The following is a 20189-nucleotide window of genomic DNA, read 5'->3' as shown; positions in this document are numbered from 1 at the left end:
AAAGTCGGACAGTGTCAGTCCTCCAATTTTGTTCCTCTTCTTCAATACTGTGTTGGCTATTCTGGGTTTTTGCCTTTCCATATAAATTTAATATAAGTTTTGTCAATATCTACAAAATAACTTACTGGATTCATTTTTTAAAGATTTTATTTATTCATGAAAGACACGAAAGAAAGGCAGAGACACAGGCAGAGGTAGAAGCAGGCTCCACGCAGGAAGCCTGATGCAGGACTCGATCCCAGGAACCCAGGATCATGCCCTGAGCCAAAGACGCTCAATCAGTGAGCCACCTAGGCACCTCTACCAGATTCATCTTTAAAACTTCTAGCTTTTGAGAAGCCTGGGTGGCTCAGCGATTGAGTGTCTGCCTTCAGCTCAGGACATGATCCCGGAGTCCAGGATCGAGTCCTACATCAGGCTCCCTGAGGGGAGCTTGCTTCTCTCTCTGCCTGTATCTCTCTCTGCCTCTCTCTGTCTCTGCATCTCTCATGAATAAATAAATAAAATCTTTAAAAAGAGAACCTTCTAGCTTTTGTCAACATCTAGTCTCTGAAAAAATGTGACTGGTGGGTAGAGATATGTGGTCTGCTTTCTTCCACATCTTCCCCTTTCTCCTCTGCCTTCTCTGTGCTGGTCAATGAGGGAAGGAAGAAAGACATTTCTTTTGTAGAGTTTCTATCTTTCTGTTTACATTACCCAATCTATTATCGCATATTGTCTACTTTTTATTAGTATTATTAATGAAATACAATTCCATTGTTAATGGATTAATCATAGTTAATTTAAATTTTCCCTTTGACAATTCTAAAACATAAGTCATATTTGAGTCTGGCTCTGATGCTTACCTTGTCTCTTCAGACTCTTTTTCCTTGCATTTAGTATGCCTTGTAATTTTTGGTTGAAAGCCAGATGTGATATACTGGGTAATAGGGACTGGGATCAATAGGTTGTTAACGTGAGGTTTTAAGGTTTTATGTTAATCTAGCTAGAAGCTGGACATTGTTTAATGTTTGTTGTAGCTATAGATGCCAAGTCTTCAAATTCCTCTAGTGTCCCGTTTTCATCTCTGTTGTGTTGGGCTTCCCCAAGAACTCCCTCCTTAGATAGAGTCTGCACGTTTTAACTCTTTTGGCTGTGATCCACTGTTTTTATACTGGTATGTTGGGGGCTTGTGGGGGAAGGGAAATGCCCTGTAATGTCTTCATTAAGCCTCAGTCATTTAGTGGGTCTGTGTCCCTGCACTGTGCCCCTCAGAGCTGTTTCATAGCTTCTTTTTCCTCCTTAGATGAGAGAGGAAGACTAGAAGGGGCTAGAGTCAGAAAAATGCTCTTCCCCCAGGTGAGGTAAGACTCTAGGAAAGTCTTCTCCCTGGAGAGTATGCCTTTGTCATGGAGAATGCTCTGGGTATATTTCACAGTGCACTCTCTTTCCTTCTGCCAGAACCACTAGATCTTTCCTGGCTCTTCATCACGACAACCTGGTGGAGTGCCAGAAGATAAAACCCATAAAAGTGTAGGGGCCCACCTAAGATTGCCTCCCCCAGGAGTTTCTCACTCTTAAGGCACCCCAGCAATTCATCAAAATTACCACTCTGAAAACATAAACTGAGAAATATTAGATTTTTTGAGCAAAAATTGATTTGAATCTGGCAGCACCAAACTAACAGTGGTCAAGAGCAGTCCACTGACAGGATCTCAGGGAGATACTTTTATATAAAATGGTAAAAGCAAAGTAGGGAGATTATGGACTCACTCTAGTTTCAGACCTAGTTGGCAGTTTGATTGCTTGTGCTTAGGTTTCAATCTTGTAACCTTGAAGCATGTATAGGCTTAGATTTTGGTTTGCTTAAGTAAGCAGGCTGCCATGGCCTTCAAGCCACGTCAGCCTAAGCCTTTCCTCTTTCACTGAACATCATTTGAGGATTTCTACCAGTCTGTGGTTTCTGTTCCAGGTGGGCTGATCGCAAGTGTGATCCTGGGTTGCCTTGTCTTTCTGGACTTGGGGGCAGCAGTTTGCCCTGTGATCTCCATTCTCTGGTGGGCCCAACAAAAGTCATTTTCACTTTGTTTAGCTTTTTCTTGTTGTAGGGACAGGAGAAGCAACTTTCAATCTTTTTACATGTAGAAGCTGAAATTGGAAATCCATAACCCAATTTTGAACTAAGAACTTTAAGAAAGACTTTTTTTTTTTAATGGTGTACATATGGAAGCCAAAGAGGTCTATAGATGGTTCTTTCATTATTTAACAAGTGGAAAAACTTACATAGTTATTTCAGAGTGGTGAAATCTGTTTATAAGTCTGACTTCACCCTTTCTTTAATTTCGTCTAGTCAGCCAAAGAGTGCTGACATAGATGATAACTATTATAAGAATGAGACATACGTTTGCAAGAGGCCTTAGTTGTATTATTCCAAAATACCAAGGAATGTAACTCCTAAGAGTATATCATTTTCACGAAAAAATTGAATATTATTTCCCCCAGCTCCTAGAGATTTCCTCACTAGAAATTGAAAAGGGGAATTTAAAATCCAGAATATTGTTGCTTTGATACATTGACTCATATTGCCTCCCTCATTCTTTATAACCCACAGAAGTTTTGCTTCCCATTAAGATCGAGAGCTCATTCATACCAGGTACTTTATGAGCCACTACTTTAGCCTAGCATGTTGCTTTGCACACAACACCCCCGTAAATACTTGCATTAAATTGGATGTAGACTTACGTGACTTTTTATTGCACTCAGTTGCCAGAGTTCTGCCGTGAGCTTTGTGTCCCAATCTAGCTTGTTATGCTTATCTCTTGGCTTAAAATGTTGTGCCTTGCAAAAGGCTTCTGTGAGCAAACACTCGAGTAAAATGAATTACCCCCTTTCAAAAGGGCCTGAATATGGTTTTTCTCAAGACCTATTACTGTGCCTTATACCTCATTATAATCTACTGGGGAGTTATTGTGCATTTTGTAATGGAGGCTAAATTCCTATTTTTCATCACCTGATTAGTATTTCTGAATTGGCTCTGGTGCCAAAAGGAATATTTTCCCTTACTGTTTCTCCTTTTCAGTAGTAATATAAATATAATAAAAAGCAGTAGAATGCATCCCCTCTCCAGAAACAAACAAAAACCAATTACGGTCAATCCTGAGGGAAGTCTTCGTTGGAGAAAGCCAAGAAAAGCAGAGAGAAAGCTGAATACCTCTGCCTTTATCTGTTCTCTCTGCCTAGCTTTTTAGGATCATATTTTCACAGACCAATTTGGATTCTTTCATGCCCAGGTGGGGAAGAAAAATTTTTATCCTCAACACATGATTGATGTGTTGAAATGTATGCAATTTCATCAGAGAGGGGTCCGTTCCTTAGAGCTTGTTTGTGATGTGTGTTTTCTGGCTATAGGACAAAACTTCAGGCAGCCCTAGAAAACAGACCAAGGAGGCATTAATGAAGGCTCACCCTGCTAGCTCACTGTCCACCGTCCTTCCTTGTGGTCCAACAGGAAGAGAGCCTGGGAGATGCGGCAGCCCTGTCACCGATCTGTGGCCACCACTACCACCCTGCCGTGCAGGTCCTGGGTCTGCTTGTCCTTCAAGCATTTCTCACCCGTCCTGCACTCAGCTGTGCATCACAAGGAGGACAACTTTTGCAGACAGCATTTCCCAGGCTCCTCTGGCCACAGTTTTGCTTTTAGGGCTGGTTTTCCCTCTTTGATCATCTCACTAATACCACCATGCTTCTCTTCTCTCCCTCTTCTGTGTAACCTAATCATTTATAAATGAAATTCTTTGCCTCATTTCTCTGGGTTCTGGCTAGATGGAGATTGAAGGCAGGAGGGTTCTTGCCCCACTCTTGGCACCGGGGCTCTATTGCTAGGACATGGAGGCCTCCACAATTCCAGCTTCCACCAGGATGCCCAACTCAGGCTCTGGTCCCTCTAGCCTTCCACTGAGGGCTTCCTTCTTTGCTGACATTTGGTTTTGGTTTCTCAGACACCTGTTTGCCTTCACAGCTCCTCCACCATCCATAAAGCCAATTCCCAGCATTAAATTCCCTTTGTGGGAAATCCTGAGTGGTTTCATTGTCCTGATTACCCTTTGGCTGCTACCTGTGTCCTTGATATATTTGTCTTAGCCTTAGTAGGATAGCTCCTCAATACCAAATGTTTTATTGTCACAAACATGCTTTTTTAAAAAGTTAATTCAAACTAAGCATGATGCATTAATTCACAGTGGATCACTGTGAATACTTATTGCTGAAAACTCATAAGGTCAAGTCTGATACCTAATAACTTAGAAGGCCTTAGATGTACTTTTTTTTGATGGATTTGAATCAAGCAGAACATTATCTTTCCCAAAGGGTGAGCAAAGATCATTTCTCTTTCAAAGAGAAGTGCAGGTGGGAGGGGGTCATTGTACCTCCCTTATAGACACTGGACTGGGACAGACTTGGATTCAACCCTGAGCTCTTCCAGATATTAGCTGAGTGAGCTCGATCCCTATGTGTGTCTGGCCCTAATGTTCTCCATAAAAAATGAGATAGCATAGATAATGGTGCACGTGTGGACAAACGTGTAAAAGGCTTGACATAGGAAATGCTTGGTCTTGCCTTCAGGGCTGCTTTTCTTGTTTTGATTCTCACTAATATCACCATGCCGCTTCTTTCCCTCTTTTATTTAACCTAATCGTTTGTAAAATGAAATTCCTTTCCTCGTTTCTCTAAAGCACAGCTAAGGTGAAATTCTTAAAAAGGAACTTTACGTGAAAGCCAAGGGAAACAAGCAGATCCAAAAGCAATAAAGCCATGCTCATAATGGAGGGATCCCTGAACAGGCAGTGGCCACTGACTGATTTTGTTTCTCAGGGACCTGGACTGCCTGTCATGGATACCCTCTGTCTCACCACCTCTGGCTGTTAGGCATAGAGCATGGATTCTCGCCTAACTGGACATAGTGTTCCTTTCAAAGACAAATTTTTATTTCCCCAAAATAAAACTTTCCCTGCTTTCACCCTGCATGGGTTCCTTGGAGGTTTTATTTAAATAAAAGGACTGTCCCATTCTCAAAGCATCCATTCATTGTGTTACCCCTAAACCTACAATCTTTGAGCCAGGAAAAGGTTCTGAAAACGCTGCCTTTCAACAGATTAAACAGTCTCTGGGTCCTGGAACCAGTACTAGGATTATCAGGCTGAATGGCAACCTTGCGTACGTTTTACCTCTTTAGAAGTTGCAAATCAAAGGAACAATTCTTGTTGAAGCCTGATGCTTCCCTTGCTTTCGTAATACTTTCTTTTGAAGACTCCAAGGAATCAAAAAGGGAACTATCCAAATTAACAAACCTAGGGACCACTTTTGGCATTTTGTTCAAATACAGCCATATCTGTAGAAACAAATGAAAAGATTCAGTCTTCAAATAATGTTTGATTGTACCTACCAAAGAATAAATATTCACCAGTAATCCTCAAGCGTGGGCATCTTCTTGACCTCTCGCCCATCCAGGATCTCAAATACTACTGCAAAAGAAGGTGAACTTTTTCCTAGGAAAGCAAAGGTTGCCTCAGAAGCTAATCCCACATCCATCTACTGTAGACCACATACACCTGCACCTCTTTCTTTGAAGACAGGAAGAAGAAATGTGTTTCTATTATCTTCAAGAATAACCAGAAGCTTCTACAATTTACATACATAACTAGGAGTAGTCCTAGACATATAAACCAAGCTGTGTAACATAAAGAAGTGGGATACAGGACTACTGGGAACTCACAACTCAGAAATAATCAGCATGTTTTAACTGCACACATTTCCAGGGCCCTGGTGCATGCTGATCTAGAGCTTTTGAACATTTTTTTTTTCAGGTGACTTGGGATCACACAACTCTATCTTCTTTGAGGAAGTAGTACAAACACAGGGCACGGCTGCTCTCCCATCTGAAGGTCTGCCCTAAGGGAATGTGGGCTATTTCTGGGCAAAGACAGTCTCTGTTTAAAGCTCCTACTGTATCGGCCAGACTGACATTCCTTGGTCTATGGTGGTTGTAAACAGTATGCTGCTAAAATACCGTAATATTGCTTGACACCTGTGCTCTAGTGATTTCAAGAGGAGAAAATAAGTCTCCTTGATGTCAGGGAGGTGATGGAAATGTTTAAGTAAGCCAGTGAGATTTCAGTCATTCAAAGTAAATCTGCATCTCGTCTGTCCTTCTCTTACAACTTTGTATTCTATACCATTTCCTTAATTCTATAATAATATAAAAGTCGTAACTCATCTGAAATTTGCCGTCGATAAAAAGAAAGGCATATATTTATACATGTATATTTGTTTTTTGGTACGTAAATTATTTTAAATTAATATTGACTTTTACTTCCTCCATTGATTCTATTTTTTAATTAGGATGAGAGGGAAAATTTACCAATTCATTTTGAGTGTAATGGCTTGAATTTGCAAAAAGTAGGATTTTTAGTATTATGTGTAATAATGTCTACATTAGGTTTTGTTTTGTTTTGTTTTGTTTTACTGCTGTAACAAATTACCACAAGCTTAGTGGCTTAAAACAACACAAGTTAATTAATTCTACAGTGTGTAGAAGTCTGAAATGGATCCCACACGGTTAAAAATAAAGGTGTTGGCAGCCATTTGCTTCTGAAGCATATATTGCTTCATCTTTTCCATCTTCTAGAGGCTACCTTCCTTCCTTAGCTCTTGGCCCCTTATATCAGCAAACCCATCAAAATCAGGCCAAGTCTGACTCATGCTGCTGTCTCTCTGGTTAGAATGCTTTTACCTCTCCCTTCTATCTTTTAAGAGCCCATATGAGCGCACTAGACCTATGAGGAAACACCAAGATAACCTCCCTAATTTGAGCCTTAACTTAACATCTACAGAGTCCCTTTTGTTGTGTAATCTAATATAGTCACAGGTTCTGGAGATAAGGATATGGACATCTGGGTGCGGGGGCATGATTCTGCCTATACAATCTCATAATTAAATGCACCGTCATCTCCTACCTTCTGGAAGTGGCATAAACCAAGTTGTATTGATGGTTTTACCACCATGTTTGACCACTCATATCTTTCTCGTCCATTTGGAAATGCCATTGCCAGATCTTACAGAGAACTAGAGGGAGGGGGCGTTGCTAGGACTAATGGACCTACCTGTGTAGCTGTGTACTAAGGCATTTCCCTGGGATCCCAATTCAGCAGCTTCATCTAAAGAATGTGGATAATGGAGGGGGCTTCATACAGATCCTAGAGCTGCACTGACAGTGACGGAATCCCCAAAGCTGTACACCACTTTGCAAATGAAAGAGATGGTACACTAGCTGTCCCAGTGGGTTCTAGGAACTTGAGTACATAAAACCACCAAGAAGTTATCATTTAGCAATTAAAGCTTTTTTCCAAAAATACAGATTGCAGAAAAAGAATCTTAACTACACGACAGAGGATGAAATCGCTCATTTTCATTCTAAATCAATGCTTTATCCCTATCCCCTGAGATGGGTCATTTTAATCTCCATACATGTTTATCTTGTTTTGCTCTTTCTTCTGCTCTGATGTTTGTTATGCTTTGAGTAGATATTGATTCCCTTTTCATTAAGCCTGCAAACATCTAATCATTCCTGTTTTTTTTCATTTTTAATAATTTATATTTAAATTTTGGCAAATTGAAGGTCTAATTTTGCCCTTTGAATGCCTCTGCATTCAAGTTCTTCAGGCAGATTTTATCCCTTCTTTTTTTAATTCTATTTTGAGTTTTATAAAAATGGATGTTTCTTATTATCCCCCCAACCCATAATTTTCTTTAGCGAACTTTTAGTTTAATTTTCTTTTGCCTTAACATTTTATTTTTCAGACACCTCTCATTGAACCTCACGTTCCTCTTCGTCCTGCTAACACCATTACCAAGGTAATGGGATGTAGGTGGGTTGATGAGCCATCAGAGCTAGCTTCTTAAGTAACCACTGGAGGTGGTCAGTATGTCAGAGCATCACGTCAAGAAACTTCGGATACATTTTCTAGACACAATAAATATTCAGTGTGTTTCAGTTCTTAAGTGAAACAGTGACATGTCAGACAAGTGAACAATGTAAATGCGTGAATGAGTTGTATTTTTCAAGGCAGAGTCAGAAAGTGATTTAAGTGTTCATCTGATTTGTTTTCCTTCTATAAAATCCCTTCTTCTTCCTATTCTTTCACCTCATTAAAATCCAGGTCCCTTCAGAGAAGATCCTCAGGGCTGGAAAAATTTTACGAAATGCCATTCTTTCTCGAGCCCCTCACATGATAAGAGATAGAAAATACCACCTAAAGACATACAGGTATGTGCAATCATCCTAAAGGCTATGGCCGCCTCAGATTCATGTCTAGTGAAATTGGAACAACCTTATGTTTTCTTGTGTTTGTATCCATGGGCAGCTTGTTTTGTAATCCTCAAGGTTCTGGAAGATCTAAGCTTGTCTTTGATCCCTGCTTAACTTTAAGTATCATTAATATTCTGAGAAGTTATTCCTAAACTAATTTGCATGGACATTGGTTTAATTATGATAGAAGAAATTTTTTTAAATTTCTGTTTGCTAGTGTTTTTTTTAGGGAAACTATTAGATTTAAATGAGACTCAGCTAACATTTACTGAGCATATATTTGTGCTTGAAGCCCTCTACCAGACCATTTTCCATATGTTACCCTATTTCCCTCTCACAACCCTGCTAGGTAGGTGTTAGGCCACTTTTCAGATGATAAACCTGATGCTTAGAGAGATTAAATAATTTTCCTTGTCCAAGTCACAAGTCTAGTGAGTGGTAGAGCCAGGATTTAAACCAACCAACCTTGGTTGATTTCCATGTGCAGTGATCTTTTCATTCATTCATTTCACAGATGCTGGTGCCCAGTATTAAGTACCTACTAGGCACAAGATACTATTGTGTTCTAAGCCCTAAGGATATAAGAGTGAACAAAATTATGCAATATCCTTTACAGAGTTTACTTTGCACTGTAGGATTTCATTCTAGTATACATATAGTGAGATATACAACTCTGTATCACATCTGTAATCATTTAGAATAAGGACTCATTATAGCTGTCACTGGAGTTAAGGAATTATTTAGTTGAATCTTCTGGGATGACTGAACAGTGATAGGTCAACTAAAGATTCATGACTGATTTTTGGTTTTTGATTTTTTTCAATTCAACAAGGATTTAGGAACTGGAATGGCCTATGTATGGCACACAAGCCTTTACTCTCTTTCCACCCATGGAGCACCCTCATAACCCTCTTTCAGCAATCACTCAACTCTTGCATTTAGCCTAGACATGATTTCAGAACCCGTCAGACCTGGCATGAGTCAAAAGCCATTTGATTCACATGAACCGAATTCATAAAATGCAGTGAAAAGCTTAGAATACAAATTTTAAAGTTATCATAAAAGATAGGTATCTTTCTAGTGACTGTCAACTATGACAGAACCTATAAAATTAGACCTGATTAACCTATAGCAAACTTTCCAGTACATGTGCCTCAAGATCTGTTTCTTTCCCAAGGACAGAGATGGAAAAACATGGCTTCTTCCTCTTTGGATCACTTTTTCTGCATTCCATGAAAACAAACACTCTTCTGCTTGTGCTGTCATGAATATGTTTACAAAACCAAAACTGACAGTATATTTGTTACATTAATTGGCCTTTTTTTTTCAATAGAAATTTGGAAATAAGATGGGATTTGAGAAACACTTTGGTCTTATCAAACAGGATACATTCAATTTCTTAAGACATATGCCATTTCTTAAGACACCTAGCCCTTTTAATGTTGATATTTACTAGCTACCATTTTGGATGACTGCATTGGGAACTCTCCAACCCTGGAAATTCATTCTTTTGGGAGACTGTAGTCTCTACATACTGCTATAATTTTAAGAGAAGTAAGGTTTTAAAAAAAATCATGTGTCACATGTTTCCACAGAGAGTTAGAACAGTTTAACTTATTAAGTGAATCTCAAAATCTCATATGAAAAAGAAAAATGACCTTTTTCTTTTTCAGTCCTTATTATTTTTTCCCCTGACTTAGGATGTGACTATGCTTTTCCAAGTGTTGACTTGCATTAGGGAAATTCCATTAAAATATGTCATCTTTTAGACAAAATGGAAACTAGAAGTCAGAAACCATAAACTCTTTCTTGCTCCATAGTACTAACATTTTAAACCCCTGAAATATAGGTGTCATGTCTCTTCCACACCCTATGACACAAATTAATGATCTGTCAGTAATGCCCATGGACTCAACTGGAAGCCGAAGGGATGATTTTTTTTTCTGCACCAGAGTTTGGGTTCCTTGCCCCATATCTTGTACTTCCCAGTTCCATCTCTCTCCTTCCTACTCTCTACCCACTTTTGTCATTGCTGCAGTATTAGAGCATTGAAGTCTCAGATGCAGTGTCACCTCCAGTGATCACATGCTAAGGTACACTATTGATTCTAAAGTGGCTAGAGGCAGCCCAGTGATTCCATCAGCTGCAAGTGGCCCAGCTATGTATCTTTGTTCTGTATTCTGACTACATGGTTCTCATACCCTGTACAAAGGCCCAGGTGCTCTGAGATCATCTCAGTTCCTTTTAGTAAAGATAATTAATTGAATTAAAAGCCACATGGAATTAATTTTTTATTCTTTTATATGACTTTTCCCATTAATAAATTCTCGAATTGGAAGAGGCGTGTTTTGACAGGTCATATGTTCAGAATGAACAGTACATAGATGCCTCCTTTGCTCATTGAAGTTCTTTATATGAGTACAGACTGTTTTCAGAGCAGCCCTAGAAATCTGATGGCCTTCTCAGTACATCTTCCTTGTGAAATATTCAATAGTAGGATCTGAATCAGGGCACCCCAGGAGCTTGGACAGATCTCAGACTTCCTAGAATATTAGAACCGGAAGTGGCCTTAGAGGCCATCTTTTCCTCCTTGTTTTTTTACAGATGTGAAAACTGAGAACCAGAGAGCTTAAACAATATGGCCACAGTCACATAGCTACTAGCTAGTAGACCGAGTGCTGTATCTCATGACCCCTCCCAGGCTAAGCCTCTTCCTAGCATGGCACAGCACCAGGAAACTTCTCCAGTTTAAACTAGAGAGGAGCTCCTGAACTCCACCCCAGAGATGGTGCTGACCTTAGCACAAAGGGGAGGCCACCAATGACATAGCAACATAGACCCAGCTGCTCTGTGACTTCCTATGTTATCCCTGGGATTCATTCCTAGGGCTTCAAGATTTCATTTCCACCTTTGAACCATCATGCCACAAACCCCACCCTTCTCTCTCACCCCACCTCAGTGTTCCCTCGTGTGTGTGTGTCTGTGTGTATAATTATATGTTTCCTAACTAACACATGTAGTTTGCCCATCCCAACAAACTTACCACAGAGGGGCAACTTACATACAGGTGAATGTGTGACTATTAACAGAAAGCATGTGGAGCTCCTCAGATGACAGGCTCTGCGGAAGTGCTGATGCTCATTACATAGGACTTTTTTCAAAGAGATTTGCATCACTAATTGCTTGTTTCTCCCAACACCCCTCTGAGGAAGATCAGTAGTATTACTTGAAAATATAAAGTGCTATATAATTTTGCACTTATACAGCGCCTTTCATGTAGCACCTCCAAGTGCCTCACAAACATTAACTCATTCCTCACAAGGCTCAGGTGAAGGAATTCAGAATTTTGCTTTGCCTTCATTTTACACTGAGATTTTCTAGAACCGACTCAAGGCAAGAGAGTTTCTGGCCCTGGGATTAGCTTGCTAGATAATGCTCCCCATCTCGTGGCCATTCTGTTTCCCCGGGATCTGCAGTTTGTAACGCTTTTTCATTGGCTGGAAGGTTCCCTCATGAGCTGAGTGGTTTTACTGGTTTGTACAAGTTTGAAAACCTGAGGCCACACCAGGATGTGCTTTGTTTGCAGTGAGACCTCTTAGGGTGGAAGAGCACAAGCATTTTGGGAAGGTCTTTCAAAAGCCATCTCCCAGCCTTCATCTGCAAGGGGGTGACTTCCCACTCTTTTGTGTCCCCCCTCTCGTTAGGCAATGCTGTGTGGGCACTGAGCTGGTGGACTGGATGCTGCAGCAGACTTCATGTGTTCACTCCCGAACTCAAGCTGTTGGCATGTGGCAGGTGCTGGTGGAGGACAGTGTTCTCAATCACGGTAAGATGAGCCACAGTCCCTGAAAAACCCTCTGGAAATGCTAAGTGCATTTCCCTAGTAAGTCATCACTAAACTCCCACATGGGCAAAAAAAAGAATTATGATCCCTTTAGGGGCCCACAGAGCCAGCATCTTCATTTAGCAATACAAATGCAGCGAGTGGAGGCTATTGATTGCTATGTTCCACCATTGTGCCTTCCTAACTTGGGAGAATATATGAAGGGAAAATGAAATTACAACCCAAGTGCATCAGTTCCAATTATGTTTATTAGTTTGCATTCATGGTTCATTGATAGTGTGATTATACTCTGAGCATAGCAATCCTGGTGCGGGGGCCGAATGAAGAGCAATGAAATGTGTGGCTGGATTGATAGCATGAAAGACAGTAATGAATTCAGAAGCTGCCTTTTAACTATGGTGTTATCTGGGGGAGCCGATTTGTATACACACGGGATGACCGTATTGCAGATCAGGAATGTGCTCGACAGTTGAGGCCCCTGATTCCTGCAGGGACTGTCATTGGGCAGGGTGGCTGGTCAGTCCTGGAGTGGAACTGTAGTTGAACTACTTATGCCATTTGCTTTAAGACCATTTCTCCAAACTGACAAACTATTAAAATCATTCATTTAACTTAGCAATACCTGAGAATCTAATGATGCCTTCGTCAGTGTTTCTCAGACTTTAATGTGCATACGAATCCTCTGAGACTCTTGTTAAAATGCAGATTCTGGGGGTGTCTGGGTGACTCAGTTGGTTAAGCTCTGCCTTCAGCTCAGGGCATGATCCCAGGGTCCTGGGATTGAGCCCTGTGTCAGGCTCCCTGCTCAGTGAGGAATCTGCTTCTCCCCTCTCTCTACCCCTCTCCACAAGCCCCCTGCTTGTGCTCACTCAGGGTTTCTCTTTCTCTCCCTCCCTCTCTCTCTCTGTTCTCTCTCCCCTCCTCTGTCTCTCTTTCAAATAAATTAACAAATCTTTCTTAAAAATGCAGATTCTGACTCAGCAGGTTTGGGATGGGGCCTGAAGGTCCATGTTTCCAGTGAGCTTCCAGATGCTGCTGATGCTGCTGTTGGGGATCATATTTTGAGCACCAGGAATCTACCATTTCTCTTCATCTTTTGGCCATGCTGATGCTCCATCCTGAAAGGGGGCTTAGAAATGAGAGATTCTGAGCTGAGTTCACTGACTGTCCTAGAGATCTAATTCTTTTTCTTTAAAGATTTATTTATTTATTCATTTTTATGATAGACATAGAGAGAGAGAGGGGGGCAGAGACACAGGCAGAGGGAGAAGCAGGCTCCATGCAGGGAGCCCGACGCGGGACTCGATCCCAGAACTCCAGGATTGTGCCCTGAGCCAAAGGCAGGTGCCAAACCGCTGAGCCACCCAGGGATCCCCCTAATTATTTTTCTTTAAAAGGAACAAGAGAAAAAAAAAACTTTTAAAATCAGAACTGGATGGAAATTACCTTAAGTTCTTTCTAGGATTATAGGACCTCGAAGCTTGTTCCCATCAGTTTCATTCAAACAATTAATTTTACTCTGTTTTTTTTTTCTTTTTACAGTGTAGACATATTTATAAACACTACATACAGAAAAAAAGACATGAATTCCGATCCCTATAAAGTATGGTCGTTTTAAGTCTGCCCTCAAATCCCATTATAAGGCATGGTCTGGCAGTTGGTTATTTTCCTGTTTGGGACACATGTCCCACATGCTAGAAAATGTCACCAAAGCAATTTTTGCTGGTCAGAGTGCTCATCTCAGAAGAGTTGGCAGGCTCTCATAAGAAAGTGGTAGGGCGAGCCTGAGCCGGGGAGCAGAGCCGGGCGGGTCGGAGAGAGCTGCGAGGTGCATGACCACAGCCGGGATGTCAGGTCTCCCTGCTGCACGGCCCAGGCGAAGTGCAGTGAGAAGGGCGTGGAGTCTCACCACTTGGCTGTCACTCGGCTCTCTTGCCCGACACCATCCACTTGCTTCTGGTGACCGGGACTGTGAGGCAGACCCACAACAGCTGACGCTTGCCTTCATGTTTCACATAGTGGACCAGGAGCACCATTTCCAAGACAAATATTTATTTTATCGATTTCTGGATGATGAGCACGAGGATGCCCCTTTGCCTACCGAGGAGGAGAAGAAGGAGTGTGATGAGGAGCTGCAGGACACCATGCTGCTGCTGTCGCAGATGGGCCCTGACGCCCACATGAGGATGATCCTCCGCAAACCGTGAGTGAGGGCGCCGGGCTCGCCCTCGGCGGGTCCCTGGGGCGCAGGGGTGTGCAGGCATGCTCACCTGGGCCACAGGGAAGTAGGCTGATTTCAAAAGTCCTGGCCTTTCCCCAGGGCCAGAGGGGTGACACAGCAGTGTTCGTCTCCCTTCTGTTTTATTTTTGAGCCAGATAATTCCATTTCCCTTTTGTAGGAGTTTAAGCTGTACAGATTTTCAGTGGTTGGTTCAGGATGTCAAAATTGAGTCCACACATTAAATGACCTTTGGGCAATGACAAACAGAAACTGCTCTGTTTCTATGCCAGACTGTGGCAGCCCCTTTCTTTCTAATGCAATAGGACGGAGGTCATCAGAACCACAGACATCATGCCTGTGCTTGTGCTCATTCATTCAACGCATCCTTTCGAGCCATGCTGAACCTTCTGCTCTTCAGCTGAAAGACCCGTGCTTGAGAGGATACCACTGCTCTGTTAGTGCTTCCAAGCCTCCTTTCCACCAGTGAGATGCTCTCCCCCTTCCATCTCAGCTGAAACCCCTCCTTACCCTCAGTAACAGCCCATCAGCTAAACTGAAGGATTCTGAAGTGTTTAATCAGCAGGAGTGTACTGAGCCCCTGTTTTACTCAGGGAGCTCTCCTCGTGGTTCTAGGCCATGCAAAGAAGCATATGCCACGGCCCCCATCTCAGGGAATCCTTTTCAATAAAGGATGAGTTGGCACTTGGTTCTGAGGCCACTATACACAGGCTTATGTTTTTTTCTGGGAATAAAATGGCCCTCCACCCTGCAACCAGTGCCAGCAGCCGTGGATGTGGGCTCTGAGTCACAGGCTTGGCAACTCCACACATTAGTGGGTCTTGACAAGAGCATTACACTTTATATGTCTTGTATGGCCATGAGGCACTTTGCAAAAGTGTCATGTCCCTCAGACCAGCTTCCCCAAACATCTGCCCCTGAGACCAACGTAGAGTACTTCTCAGTGCTTCTATTTCCTCACTTCAACATATTTCATTTCTTTGTCGTGTTATGTCCCTTTTGTCAAAACTTTCTCTTGGGTCTTAATGTCTACCACCATGTGTTTCAAAGGCCTTCCCTGATCCAGTTAGCGCTATCATTTTTAACTCTAGAACGTTGGTTCTAGTTCAGCCCCTTGAGCCCCAAAACCCTTCCTTCAAACACAAATTTGATGGAAAAATCCAAACTATCAAACAGAAAAGCCAGCCCTCACTGACCTAATTATGGGTAGCATCCAAGAACCTTGCCCAGCCAATTTATGCTCTCTCTGAAGGATCACAGGGGTGAGTGGCTGAGGGGACATAAGAGAACCATCAGGGCAGAGAGAACTCAAATGAACACCATTCTAAACCATGCTTTCTTTCATGTCAGCCTGCTTCGCCTCTACCTTCCCCACATACCTTTGTCCTGTTGTCTGGATCCATCCCCTTCCGGCTGCCACTTTCATTCAAGTTGACACCAAACAGTGATTGGTTCTGAATGAGAAGTGGGACAGCCTCCTAAGGGGCATTTGGAAAGGTCAGGGGATATTTTGAGTCCATGCATGAGGGGCGCACCTCTGCCATTCACTGGGCAGTGGCAAGGGCCAAGGGATGCTAAACACACCCAACAATACCTAGAACCCTACAAAATAAGGAGCTGTCTGAAAAATAATGCTCCTGTTGAGAAACATTGCTTCAAACTGTGAATTTCTGAAAGGCAAAAACATATCTTATTTTACTTCATTCATTCATTTATTCATTTATTTCTCCAATATTTGATAAACACCTGTTTTGCTCTAGATAATATGTTAGTTGCTAAGGCTGAAACATTGAACAAGAGCATTGCATCTCCTTCCTAGAGCTTTCTGCCTCATCCAAGAGACAGATCTTAAAAAATTAGTTATTCAAGGAATCATTTTATAAGAGCTGTAGTGCATGCTACAAAGGAAAATGTAGTGTATATTAATAGAGTATGATATGGAAATGGGGATTGAATCTGGCATAGAAGTTAAGAAAAGCCATATTCCTAGCTCTGTGCATTCCACCCAATAGACCATCAGTAAATATTTGCTGAGTGAATGAATGATCCAGCAACTATATAATCCTGACTAATGTACTTTCAGCTGTTTAGTTGCTTCAAGGGAAGCAGAAATGCCATTTGATTCAAGATATTTGAGCATCGGCTAAAGACGTTTTTTTTAAAAAAAAGTAATAAAATGGTTCCTACCTTTGGAGAATTTATAATCCAGTAGGTGAAGCACTCCCAAATTAGATTCTGATGCAAGAAACATTTATTGAGTGCCTGCTGTGGGCCAGAAACATTCATGCTAATTGCTTGATTCACCCTCACAAGAGCCTGAGAGCTAGTTTCATTAGTGACCCTTAAAAATAGAAGCCTGTGCTTGTGCTTTTTTCCCTCCATACAGCACTGAATTGCATGATCCTTGGCAGCCCAAGGATTCTTCAGAAAAAACTACATTCCAAAGGTTGGATTTTTCTAGTCTGTCACTGGAAAGTACAGGTTTCACCAGTATTCCAAGACACATCATTTGGGTGCCCTTGGGATGTTCCCATCTTTCCAGGTTTTATGATACTACAGAAGTGGAATCAACTTGTGATTCAGTTCTTCTGACTTAGTACTCCTTTTCTTTCTGTTGGAATGACAGTCCCTAAGAGATGGGAAAGTGAAAAAGAAGAAATCTAATTTGGGGGACAGACTTTCAAACTCTACACACACATACAAACACACACTTTTGGGGGCCGTGGGGGAGCAGCCTGATAATGACATTTGGAGCTTCTATTAATTTTATTTAAGTGGGAAAAAATATGCTTAATTGATCAAGAATTGCCAGTATCACCACTATCCTTAAAGAGATCGGCTGAGCACTTTGCTCCTGGAAACTTAAGGACATGTTTAAAGGGCCTGGAAATGTTGACTTTTTACTGCCCAGAAAGTCAAGTCATTAGGAAATGTGGAGGCATGAGATGCATTGGCTCCATAACGACCGGGGCAGGACCCCTCAATTTTTTTAACGCAGCACAGCTGCATTTTATAATAGTCACCACTGCCAGAGAGGCTGCAGAACTCTGATAATTACTGGGAAAGAAATAACACAATATTCTTTGATGAGAAGATTACTTTGAGAATTTGATTGTATAATGAAGATGTTGCTTTGAAAGGTACTTCCCATTGTTCTGAATCTGAGACTCGCTAGCAAAAAAAAAAAAAGTGTCACTTGTTTTGACAGGCTACTTAGAAAAATTCTCTGTTTATTACATTAACTGCAGCATTTTAACTGTCAAACTATGAAAGAATGTTCTGTAGTTTAAAAAACAGAATAGAGCTTCAGGGGAAATTTTTTGGCATACTCTTGTTGCTATTGGTATTGAAAAAAAAACATACATTCTGAATGTGAAATTAGCTTTTTATGTGGTGGCAGGCAGAGTGACTCACAATGCCCATCCTGGTTTCACAGGTGCAGACCTGGATGGCACTGGGGGGCAAGTACTACAGAACAGTGACAGTTTGACAGTGCTGTTGTTGCAGCTCGAAGACAGGGATATCAAACCTAAAATGAGCTCTTGGAGCTAATTGTTTTGATTTTGCTTTGTTTATAAGCCTAAAAACAAGAGGTTACCCTACAGCAAGTAGATATGGTGGGGACCCTTGCCAGTAGAAATGTTCATTCTGCTTACCTTTGAGCAGGTACTTTTGGATAGAGGACCATGGGCAAAAAAAAAAAAAAAAAAAAGTAGAGGACCAGATAAGCAGAATGTTATAAACTTGGGGCTAGGTGGATAAAAAGAGGCTTCAAGGAGACAAAGAAGGCTCTTGACATACATTCCTCTCAGCCTCTTCTTCCAAGAAAAGTGAGACACGATGTCCCACCGTTTAGAAAGATCTATAAGAAACCAGCCTAAAGATGGGAGGGAAAGGAAGTAATGCCATTTGTCAAATCTAGTTCTAAGTAGGTCTGCAAATCTGAAATTCCCTAAAAGCCTAGAAGCTTAACTAGTTGAGAAAGGGATAGGTGGTTATTTGGCCTGAGCAGAAGGGGATGGAATGTGTGTGTGTGTGTGTGTGTGTGTGTGTGTGTATTAAATGTAAGAAATAATACATAAACATAAAATATATGTAACAAAGATATGAACAAGAGAATTCTTGGCACATTCTGGCATCTTCCAAATGGGCCCAAAACTTGAGTTTGTTTATTTTATGTGATAAGTTAATATTTTCTAACATATACTATAGGGCATAAGCATAAGTTTAAAAGAAAACAATTTAGATGATTAAGTGATATGAGAAAATACACCTTGGTCAGTTGGCTGCATTAAGACAGCCCCCACCTGCTGTTCCACACACTTGCTCTAGAGGGCAACTGAGAGCCTGTGTATTTTCTCCAAATTAGTAGAGTCTTTTAAGAGGTTCTTTATCTGTCCAAGCTGTTTTTGAGGGTGTGAAATTTGAAATCCTGATAATTACAGGGAAATTTGCTTCCTCGAGGGATCCCAGATTAGCAAGCCTAAAATCAGTGGTGCCTAGGGTTTTGATTTCTGTTGGGATATGCCAAGAAATGTTCAAAGTTATGAAATTCATCCTCAAATGCAAATCAGATGAAAAAAGAAATGACTTAAAGATCCTGATCTTTATGAAATAAGAAATTCACTATGAATCTTTTCTTCCACTGCATGACAAACTTCGCCTTTGTTTTTTTCTGGAAAGATTGCTGTGCTCTAAGTGAAAGCTTGTAGAATTTACCAGAAGAAATGATTGCATTAAGTAGGCCATTTCTTGGGTTTGGATTTGTTGCCTCTCCCCTAGTAAAGGCAATTTACTACTTAACCTTCATGTTTATGTGCCCACGAAGCCAACCACTGGATTACTGCCTTTGAGATTCAAATTTGGGAGAGGGGAAGATGGATGTAGCTGCCCATTTACAGTGATTAATTAATCATTATAAGATTACCTCAAGGTTTTAATGACTTTCTTTTGTTAAAATCAATGTGTTCATTGTAGAAAATTTGGAAACTACTAAAAGGAGTTAAAGAAAAATAACACCTGCAATCACATCTCCCAGAGATAATTATCAACATTTTGGTGCATGTCCCTTGGTTATTTTTTTCAATTCCTAATTTTTTGACATTAATAATATATTGTGATATTCTCCCTTAACTTTAAATATTTTCCAAGGACAGGATTTTTAATAGGTGCATAGTGGTCTACCTTCCAATGTCCCTACTACATTCAGTTGGCCTTGTTGGATGTACGTTCATTCTCAAGCCCTTTCTTTTTTAAAAAAAAAAAATATTTTATTTATTCAGGAGAGACACAGGGAGAGGCACAGACATAGAATGAGGGAGAAGCAGGCTCCCCACAGGGATCCTGATGCGGGACTCGATTCCAGGACCCCAGGATCATGACCTGAGCTGAAGGCAGATATTCAACCACTGAACCACCCAGGTGCCCCTCAAACCCTTTTTTAACAGCAACAAAAAATAATATTCTATTGCACTTCTTCCCAGAACAAAGAAAGAACTCCTAGCCTGACAGGAGTGCAGGGGTGGGACTGGGGCCAGAAAGATGTCAGGAAGTTCCAGCCAGGAACAATAAGCTGTTTCACGCTGAATGAATGCCCAGACCAAGAGTGCTAGTAAACGTGCCTGAAGGTTTAGGCCCAGGTCAGATTGCACTCTGTGCACGCTGGATCTATTTTATAGCCATTGGGAGCCCCATTGCAGAACCTCAAAGTGGGGTGTGGATGGTCAGCTTCGCAGTAGGTAGCTTTCTCTGCTCGCTGTGGAGAA

General features: G+C 41.3%; 1 protein-coding gene across 25 annotated transcripts in view; it reads left to right on the top strand.

Moving 5' to 3' along the window:
• Window positions 1-20189, top strand: part of RAPGEF4 (Rap guanine nucleotide exchange factor 4) — a 282236-nt gene that overhangs the window by 191362 nt on the left and 70685 nt on the right. For 22 of the 25 annotated variants that reach the window (XM_055308181.1, XM_055308180.1, XM_055308183.1 and 19 more), the window contains 4 exons: window positions 7834-7887; window positions 8193-8299; window positions 12046-12167; window positions 14205-14388. In XM_055308181.1, coding sequence (XP_055164156.1) covers window positions 7834-7887; window positions 8193-8299; window positions 12046-12167; window positions 14205-14388 — 467 coding nt within the window. The remainder of the gene's footprint in view (window positions 1-7833; window positions 7888-8192; window positions 8300-12045; window positions 12168-14204; window positions 14389-20189) is intronic. The other 3 variants (XM_055308182.1, XM_055308187.1, XM_055308201.1) reach the window with 1 other exon arrangement.

This window comes from Nyctereutes procyonoides, unplaced genomic scaffold, assembly GCF_905146905.1.
Source record: "Nyctereutes procyonoides isolate TBG_1078 unplaced genomic scaffold, NYPRO_anot_genome, whole genome shotgun sequence".
NCBI lineage: Eukaryota > Metazoa > Chordata > Mammalia > Carnivora > Canidae > Nyctereutes > Nyctereutes procyonoides.
The sequence above is the reverse complement of the archived record's forward strand: the minus strand, read 5'-3'. Positions and strand labels throughout refer to the sequence as shown.